The 9319-nt window shown below is 37.8% G+C and overlaps 1 protein-coding gene across 1 annotated transcript in view; it reads right to left on the bottom strand.

Moving 5' to 3' along the window:
- Window positions 1-3919: 3919 nt before the first annotated feature.
- Window positions 3920-9319, bottom strand: part of SYCP2L (synaptonemal complex protein 2 like) — a 112467-nt gene continuing 107067 nt past the window's right edge. The window contains exons 28-32 of the mRNA XM_035030436.1: window positions 9164-9262; window positions 7830-7936; window positions 6823-6914; window positions 4274-4373; window positions 3920-4174 (exon numbers count right to left, since the gene is read on the bottom strand). Of these exons, the coding sequence (XP_034886327.1) occupies window positions 4079-4174; window positions 4274-4373; window positions 6823-6914; window positions 7830-7936; window positions 9164-9262 (494 nt within the window). The 3' untranslated portion in view covers window positions 3920-4078. The remainder of the gene's footprint in view (window positions 4175-4273; window positions 4374-6822; window positions 6915-7829; window positions 7937-9163; window positions 9263-9319) is intronic.

Genomic DNA, 9319 nt, shown 5'->3' with positions numbered 1-9319 from the left:
CTTTTAATGTTCTGTTGAATGCAGTTTACTAATATTTTGTTGAGGATTTTTTCATCTGCATTCATCAGGGAAAGCAGCCTATAGTTCTCTTTTTTTTTGTAATGTCTTTGTCTGGTTTTGGTATCACAGAAATGCTGGTCTAGTAGAATGTATTCAGAGGCTTTCCTTTCTCTTCTATTTTTTGAAATAGTTTGAGAGCAATAGGTATTAAATCTTTTAAAAATGTTAGAAGTCACCTGTAAATCCACCTGGTCCTGGACTTTTGCTTGTTGTTGTTGTTTTAACATACAGTGTTATATTCATTTCAGGTGTACAACATAATGATTCAACAATTCAACATACATTACTCAGTGTTTATCAAGATAAGTGCACTATTTTTTTTTTTTTTGAGAGAGAGTTTTTGTGTGAGCTAAGGGTAGGAGCAGAGAGAGAGAGGGGGAGAGAATCTTAAGCAGACTCCATGCTGAACATGGAGCCCAATATGGGGCTCAATCTCATGATCCTGAGATCATGACCTGAGCTGAAATCAAGAGTTGGACGCTTAACCCACTGAGCCACCCAGGTGCCCCAATATAAGTGTACTTTTAGTCCCCTCACCTATTTCACCCATCCTCTCCACCCACCTCCCCTCTGGTAGCTATCAGTTTGTTCTCTATAGTTAAGAGTCCGTTTTTTTTTTTTTTTTTGGTCTCTTGTTTTTTCCCTTTGTTTATTTGTTTTGTTTCTTAAATTCCACATGAGGAAAATCATATGGTATTTGTCTTTCTCTGACTGCCTGATTTTGCTTAGCAGTATACCCTCTAGATCTATCCATGTTGTAAATGTCAAGATTTCATTCTTTTTTATGGTTGAATAATAATCTATTGTATACATATACCACATATTCTTTATTCATCTATTGATGAACACTTAGGTTGCTTCCATAAAGTGTCTATTGTATTTAATGTTGCAATAAACATAGGGGTGCATATATCCCTGTGAATCATTGTTTTTGTATTCTTTGGGCAGATGCCCAGTATTGCAATTACTGGGTCACAGGATAGTTCTATTTTTAAGTTTTTGAGGAACCTCCATATTGTCTTCCACAGTGGCTACACCAGTTTGCATTCCCACCAACAGTGCAAGAGGGTTTCTATTTCTCCACATCCTCACCAATATTTGTTTTTTCTTATGTTTTTGATTTTGGTCATTCTGACAGGTCTGAGGTGATATCTCATTGTAGTTTTAATTTGCATTTCCCTAATGATGAGTGATGTTGAGCATCTTTTCATATATCTATTGGCCATCTGTATGCCCTCTTTGGAAGAATGTCTGTTCATGTATCTTCTGCCCATTTTTTAAACTGGATTATTTGTTTTGGGTGTTGAGTTGTATAAGTTCTTTATATATTTTGGACACTAACCCTTTATCAGATATGTCATTTGTAAATTTCGTCTGCCATTCAGTAGGTTGTCTTTTAGTTTTGTTGGTTGTTTCTTCACTGTGCAAAAGCTTTTTATCTTGATGAAGTCCCAATAGTTTATTTTTGCTTTTTTATTTTGTTTCCCTTGTTTCAGGAGACATATCTAGAAAGATATTGTTATGACTGATGTCAGAGAAATTACTGCCTGTGCTCTTTTCTAGGATTTTTACAGTTTCAGGTCTTACATTTAGGTCCTTAATCCATTTTCAGTTTACTTTTGTGTATGGTATAAGAAAGTGGTCCAGTTTCATTCTTTTGTATGTAGCTGTCTAATTTTCCAGCACCATTTGTTGAAGACACTGTCTTTTTCACTGCATATTCCTGCTTCCTTTGTCAAAGATTAACTGACCATATAATTGTGCATTACCCTGATTCCAAAACCAGATAAAGACACAACAAAAAAAGAGACTACAGGCCACTCTCTCTGATGAACATAGATGCAAAATTCCTCACCAAAATATTAGCAAACATAATCCAGCAATACATTTTTAAAAAGCATTCATCATGATCAAGTGTGATTTATTCCTGGGATACAACAGTGGTTCAATATTTGTGATACATCACATCAATAAGGGAAAGGATACAAACCATATGATCATTTCAGTACATGCAAAAAAAGTATCTGACAAAGTACAACATCCATTCATGATAAAAACCAAGTAGGTTTAGAGGGACCATACCTCAACATAATAAAGGACTTATATGAAAAACCCACAGCTAACATCATACTCAATGGGGAAGAACTGAAAATTTTTCTCGCTAAGATCAGTAGCAAGACAAGGATGTCCACTCTCACCACTGTTATTTAACATAGTACTGGAAGTCCTAGCCACAGTAATCCGACAAGAGAAAGGAATAAAAGGCATTCAAATTGGTAAGGAAGAAGGGAAACTTTTACTATTTGCAGATGACATGATACTATACATAGAAAACCCTAACGACTCCACCAAAAAAACTACTAAACTGATAAATTCAGTAAAGTTGTGAGATACAAAATTAATGTACAGAAATATGTTGCATTTCTATACACTAATAATGAAGAAGCAGAAAGAGGAATTAAGAAAACAATCCATTCACAACTGCATCCAAAATAATAAAGTATCTACAAATAAACTAACCAAAGAATTGAAAGATCTGTACCCTGAAAACTATAAAACCCTGATGAAAGAAATTGAAGATGATACAAAGAAATAGACATTCTATGTTCATGGGTTAGAAGAGCAAAAATTGTTCAAATATCTATACTACCCAAAGCAATCTACAGATTTAATGCAATTCCTATCAAAACACCAGCAGCATTTTTCACAGAACTAGAACAAACAATCCTAAAATTCGTATGAAATTGCAAAAGACCCTAAGTAGCCTAAGCAATCTTGAAAAACAAAACTGGAGGCATCACAATTTTAGACTTCAAGTTATATTACAAAGCTGTAGTAATCAACAGAGTATGGGTTTTTAAATTACCAATTCAAGATTGTTACTACGATTCAATTTCATTGCTAGTAATTGGTCTTTTCAGTATTTCTATTTCTTTCTGATTCACTCTTGGAAGATTTTAATTTTTTAGGAATTAATCCATTTCTTCTAGATTGTCCAGTTTGTTGGCATATTTCTTTTATTTTACAATAAATATATATTTAAATCTCAGTCTGAATTTTTAATATGGAAAATATTCACAGATATAACCCATGAAACAAAAGCTCTTTGGGGAACCTTAATAAATTTTCAAAGTGTTAAGAGGTCCTGATTCCAAGAAGTTTGAGAGCCTTTCACAACCAACCAGGAGCACTCAGTGAAGAGGTTATGAAAGGAAATCTCCTTTAATCATCCATTGAAGAGTTTTGAAAATCTATTTACCTACTCTTATTATTATTAATTGTGTTAACTGGAGTAACAGAAGGATGGATATTTCAAATTTTAAACTTTTTGTTATTTGAAAAGTATGGTGTGATCAGAACAATGGCCTTCCTAAAACTACTGGACTTAGATATCTGTGACAGAAGCTGGTTCTGAACTGGCAGATAAAACTTTAGGCCATTACAGATTTATATCAGGATTCTTTTTAATTGTTCAAGCAGAAACAAACAAAACAAAACAAAAAACACTAGAATTTCTCCCGGGGCAGAAGCATTTTCCCACTCCCTACACTCCATTTTCCCACTCCCTACACTCCAGAGAATCAGACGGTATTCTACACCAATAGAAGCAACAGCCTCAGAATGCACACTGAGTAATCACACTGAAAGGAATGTGTAGCAGGATAAACTCATTGGCTGTTTTATATACACTATATATTTTTTAATATAGAATATATTCTACAAGACCACAATTCAGTATATATCTAAATATTTTTCTCAGAATATACTCATTTTAATTTTTTTGTAATATTGCTTAAAAATAAAACAGTTTGGATCAAAAACACTGACATTTGTATAATTCTGTTTACGCTTTTCAAAATTTACACTTCTAGATTGATACCCTAAGATACACTCTTTGCTCAGGGAGTGCCACAAAAGTAATTGGTTTGAAAAGATGCAGTTTCATAGCTACTTACATGCAGTTTTACCATCATCAATGACTCATACTATAGCTAAAGCAACTACCCTTATCCTTCAACTAAGATACTTCTAGAAAGAATACTTTGAAAAAATACCTCAGCACTTGCAGATCACAGAATGATTTCAAATCATCAGACTGTTTTTCCCAAAATTCCTAAAATTGAACAAAAGTTTTAAGTAGTTAGCAGTTACTCTACTCTGGAACAGATCCTCTTAAGTCACAAAGAATATTCCAAAAGTGGGGGTCACTTACCAGAACATCCTTCTCAAGGTGTTTCAGAGCCTGAATATCCTTCTCAAGATTGTTCAGCTCTTGAAGAACAAAACTGTGAAACTGTTGTAGTTTATTCAGTCTGATAAATGTAAAAAGCAAAAGATTTAATTGGAACTGCTTGACTGTAACAAGAGACAATCCTCTTTTTATAAGGATACTTCTTATTCTTCTCTAGACTTTTTTTTTTTTTTTTAACTTAAATGCAAGTTGGTTAACATATACTGTATTATAAGTTTCAGGGGTAGAATTTAGTGATTCATCAGCTGCACATAACACCCAGTGCTCATTATATCAAGTGCCCTCCTAAATGCCCATCACCCAGTTACCCCATCCCCCCAAACCCAACTCCCCTCCAGCAACCCTCCGTTTGTTTCCTAGAGTTAAGAGTCTCTTATGCTTTTCCTCCTTCTCTGTTCCTATCTTATTTTTCCTTCCCTTCCCCTATGTTCATCTGTTTTGTTCTTAAGTTCCACACGAGTGAAATCCTATGGTATTTGTCTTCTTCCAACTGACTTATTTCACTTAGCATAATACCATCTAGTTCCATCCACGTGACTGCAAATGGCAAGATTTCATTCTTTTTGATGACTGAGTAATATTCGTGTGTGTGTGTGTGTGTATGTGTGTGTGTGTGTGACATCTTCTTTATCCATTCATCAGTCAATGGACACCTGGACTCTTTCCATAGTTTGGCTATTGTGGACATTGCTGCAATAAACACTGGGGTGCATGTGTCCCTTTGAATCACTATGTTTATATCCTTTGGATAAATACCCAGTAGTGCAATTGCTGGGTCATAGGTAGTTCTATTTTTAACTTTCTGAAGAACCTCCATGCTGTTTTCCAGAGTGGCTGCACCAGTTTGCATTCCCACCAACAGTGTAAGAGGGTTCCCCTTTCTCCACATCCTTGCCAACTTTTGTTTTAAGAACACATATCTCTTCTTCCCTTCCCTCACTGCATGACCATCCTCTTCCCCAGAAACTATGAAAACTTTGATTTATCCTTTCAACAGAAGTCCAGAGGAAGCTGGGATTTTAACATCATACTTAGAGCAAAGGAGAGATGACTCCAGGGAAAAGGACACAGAGGCCAGACCTGGCCTAGAAGCCATTGTACCACCAATCATGGCTCCCCATCACTTCCAAACTTCCACTTGCTCCCCTCTCTCTTGCCTTAAGGGGGTTCTGAAAGCTGAAATTGGCTAATAAACTCTGTCCTCTACATGTTAGTTCTAAAGTTTCCAACATCTGCTATTCTGTGTCAACTACCATATAAACTGCTTGCTTGCTTATTGTCTGTCTTCTCCATTAGGCTGAAAGTTCTATGAAGGCAAGAAGCTCCCAAAGCTTGTTGTCACGGCTCTCCTGCACTTAGCACAGGGTCTGGCACCTCGTGCTGCTCGGTGTGCATTTGCTGAATGAAAAATGGCTGAATACGTAACCCCTACAAGACAATGGAAGTTCTACAAGTCCAAAGTCCTTCTTGGGCTTGTTTTGAGAATCAAATGACATTGCATGTATCAAAGTTTGGAAAAAAAAATCGTAATTCCTATTCACATTATATTTTCTGCCCTAAGAAACTTCCTCCTTCAGTCAAGCTAACCAACCTGCCATTGTTTTCTTTCCCTCCTTCATCTACAGGCCATTTTCTCCAACAAGGAACAATCTCTATACATACCTTCCCTATACCATTCAAACCTTTGTTTCCAAAACCACTACAGAAGCACTTCCATTGTAATGGTTCTAGATTAACTCTAATCACCACAGAACCCCATCTCCACTCACCTTTCCTATCCTTCCCATCTCATGGTCATCTGAGTGTGTTTGCATACGTGTGCATGTGTGCACGCGAGTGCATAGCACTCTTTATTGTGGCAATATATGTAACATAACATTCACCCTTTTAGCCATTTTTAAATGGACAATTCAGTGGCATTAAGTACATTCACAATGTCGTGCAACCATCACCACCATCCGTCTCTAGAACTTTTCCATCATCCAAACAGAAACTCCACACTGATTAAACACTGACTTATTTCCCACTCCCTCAGCCTCTGGTAATCTCTATTCTGCTTTCCTTCTCTAGGAATTTGCCTCTTCTAAGTACCTCATATAAGTGAAATCATGCACAACTTGTCCTTTTGTATCTGGCTTATTTCATTTTGCATAACGTCCTCGAGGTTCATCCATGATGTAGCATGTGTTAGAATTTCATTCCTTCTTAAGGCTGAATAATATTCCACTGCACATGCATGACACATAGCACTCACTCAGCATTTTTCCATATATGCCCATGCTTGCTCTGTCTTCATAATAGTGTTTTAGGATCATACCATGGCAGACCATGAAGAGGCTTAAGGAAGACCTTACCCCATCATCTTATGAATGAGGAACTAGAAACCAGACAGGTTAGGTGATGTATCAAACCTCAACTTCAGGTCCTCATGACCCTACCACAGTGGACATGACACAAATGTTTACGAGTGATCACACTTTTATGACTTTGTTTTGAAACCCAACACTTACCTGCATTGATGTATCTGGTTTAAAAGTTGGATTAAGCAATCTGGTGCTTGCTTTGCATCTTCTGAATAAAGTGGACTCCCTTTGTACCTAAGCTAAACCATAACAACAATAACAAAATGATCACACTTGAATTAGCCATAACTACATAAATGGAGTTCAGGCTTTGTGTGAAAATGATACTACCAGCACATTATATTCATAGCAAACATTACTGCTTAACAACTGTGATAAGACAACATGCTACACGCTTTCTATGTATTACCTCAGGTTCAGTACCAATAAAGAACAATACGCCAAAATAGGAAAACATATTCATGCTATCAAAACACATATTGAATATTACGAACAAATTTCCATTATAAACTAGCTTACATTGGTATTGCAAAAAATATAAGACTTTGGAGATTTTCCAAATTAGTTAAATGAATATATGTCAGGGTAAGATAATTTTCTCAAATGTGCTAATAAATAACTCTTTTGGGATTTATAAACAATAGGACATAAAAGGAGGGAACTGAAATGCTTCCAAAGTTCATCTTGCAGACAAGATTTTGGGACAGCCTACGTATGCACTGCCCAGCTGTACTCAGATTTGCCACCACTCAGCTGACCATCTACCCAAAGCCCACCTCCATCTTTGTCCTGGACACCTCTCTCATCCACATGGTACCCCCCTCTCCTCCTTGCCTATTGTTATGACTGAATCATTGCTTTCTGGTACTTCCAATGTCTGAGAATGCTCTCAATGAAACCAAACCATGAGTCTGATTTCCATATAGGTCCATCCGGTCCCACTGTAGCAAATGGACACGGAACAGCTTCTTACAATACAAACCACAATTCACAAAGGCACTACAATCAGTACCCATAGCTAAGGCAAATACGCCTCCCCCAAAGCCTCAGGAGCATCTTCACACATGAAGGATAACAACAGTACTGATGAATAATACGAACTTGTTACTTTAAGCTCATAACAACCCAGCTCTTCATTTTTAGTGGACCATTACCTCAGATTTTCTTTTCAGTTCTCTAGCGAAGTTTTCAAGGGCTGTGATAACAGCAGAACTCTTCGAATTCTCTGGTACAACTGCTAGAGATGGAGTAGAAATGCCTTCTGAACAATAAAAATAGAACATTAAGTAAAACTAACACAGGGCTCAAAATAGATGTGCTCAGTCCATAAGCTGCCTGGAGGATGGAAAGTCAGTCGGGAGGCAAAGATATACTCCAAAGAAGTCCCAAGGGGGCCTGACTCTGGCTGACAAGGCCAGCTTGGAACCGAGAGTCCTCATGGTGGGCACTTCCGGCTGCTTCCAGTCAAACCTCAGTCTCTGGCAAGGGCTCATTTCATCCAAAGTTTCCCAGCACTTTAAATTGGGGCAGCTGATATTATGTCTAAGAAGCAGGCTGAAGGAGGTGTCAAAAGAGGTTTTAAGGAGGACATGACAGGTAGCACTTTTCTATGGGGGCAACAGAGTTTTATGAGGGCTCTGGCACTATTCTAAGGGATTTGCAGGTATTGACTCATGTAATCCACACAAAAACCATGTCAAGTAGGTGCTGTTGTTGTGCATATTGAACAGAAGGATCAAATAACCTGTTCAAGCTCACACCAACAGCGTCAGGATTGGAACCCAGGCCAACTGGTTCTTAATCACCAACCTCTAGTATCTCTGAGCTTCCAAATTTGCCCTCTTGGCGCCTTTTGTTTTGAAACAGTGTGGCATCACTTATGCAGATGGCCAACCCCACATATGCAGATATTTTGGATCATTCTCCTTCGTATAGAGTGGATATTTCTAATAAAAACTTAGTTAATAACTATCAACTAAAGCAGAGGCCTAGACATTTAAGAACCTTAGGCCCTGGGGCACCTGGGTGGCTCAGTCGTTAAGCGTCTGCCTTCGGCTCAGGTCATGATCTCAGGTTCCTGGGATCGAGTCCCACATCAGGCTCCCTGCTCAGCGGGAAGCCTGCCTCTCCCTCTCCCACTCCCCCTGCTTGTGTTCCCTCTCTCGCTGTGTCTCTCTCTGTCAAATAAATAAATAAAATCTTTAAAAAAAAAAAAAAAAAAAAGAACCTTAGGCCCTGAAAATTGCCATAAGGAAGAGTGAAGAGGCAGAAATCAAAATGCTAGAAAGGATATGGTGCTTACTTGCTTTTATCTATAATTTGTGCAACAATTTACTTGGCTTTGAAAGGACAAAATGCTTAGTTTGTAGGGTTCTGCAGCAACTTTGATCTTTGAAATGTAACCCCCTTGTAGTGCATGCTAGTACATTCAGTGCTTACAAGTTTGTCACACTCGTGCTTGAATGGCTGGCTGGGCACATAATGTTACCTGAGTCTGTCTCTTCTGTCACTGAGGCGAGGGATTCTGGAGCAGCATCTTCTTCCAATTTTGACTGTTTTGACTTAGCAAAACTGCCATCTGATATGTCTGAAAGTAAACACAGCACATTAATAACCACACACACGTTCCTTTTGTCCCAATTTT

Source organism: Mirounga leonina, unplaced genomic scaffold (assembly GCF_011800145.1).
Source record: "Mirounga leonina isolate KUSES-001 unplaced genomic scaffold, KU_Mleo_1.0 Mir_366, whole genome shotgun sequence".
Classification (NCBI taxonomy): domain Eukaryota; kingdom Metazoa; phylum Chordata; class Mammalia; order Carnivora; family Phocidae; genus Mirounga; species Mirounga leonina.
This window is presented reverse-complemented; position numbering and strand designations above follow the sequence as displayed.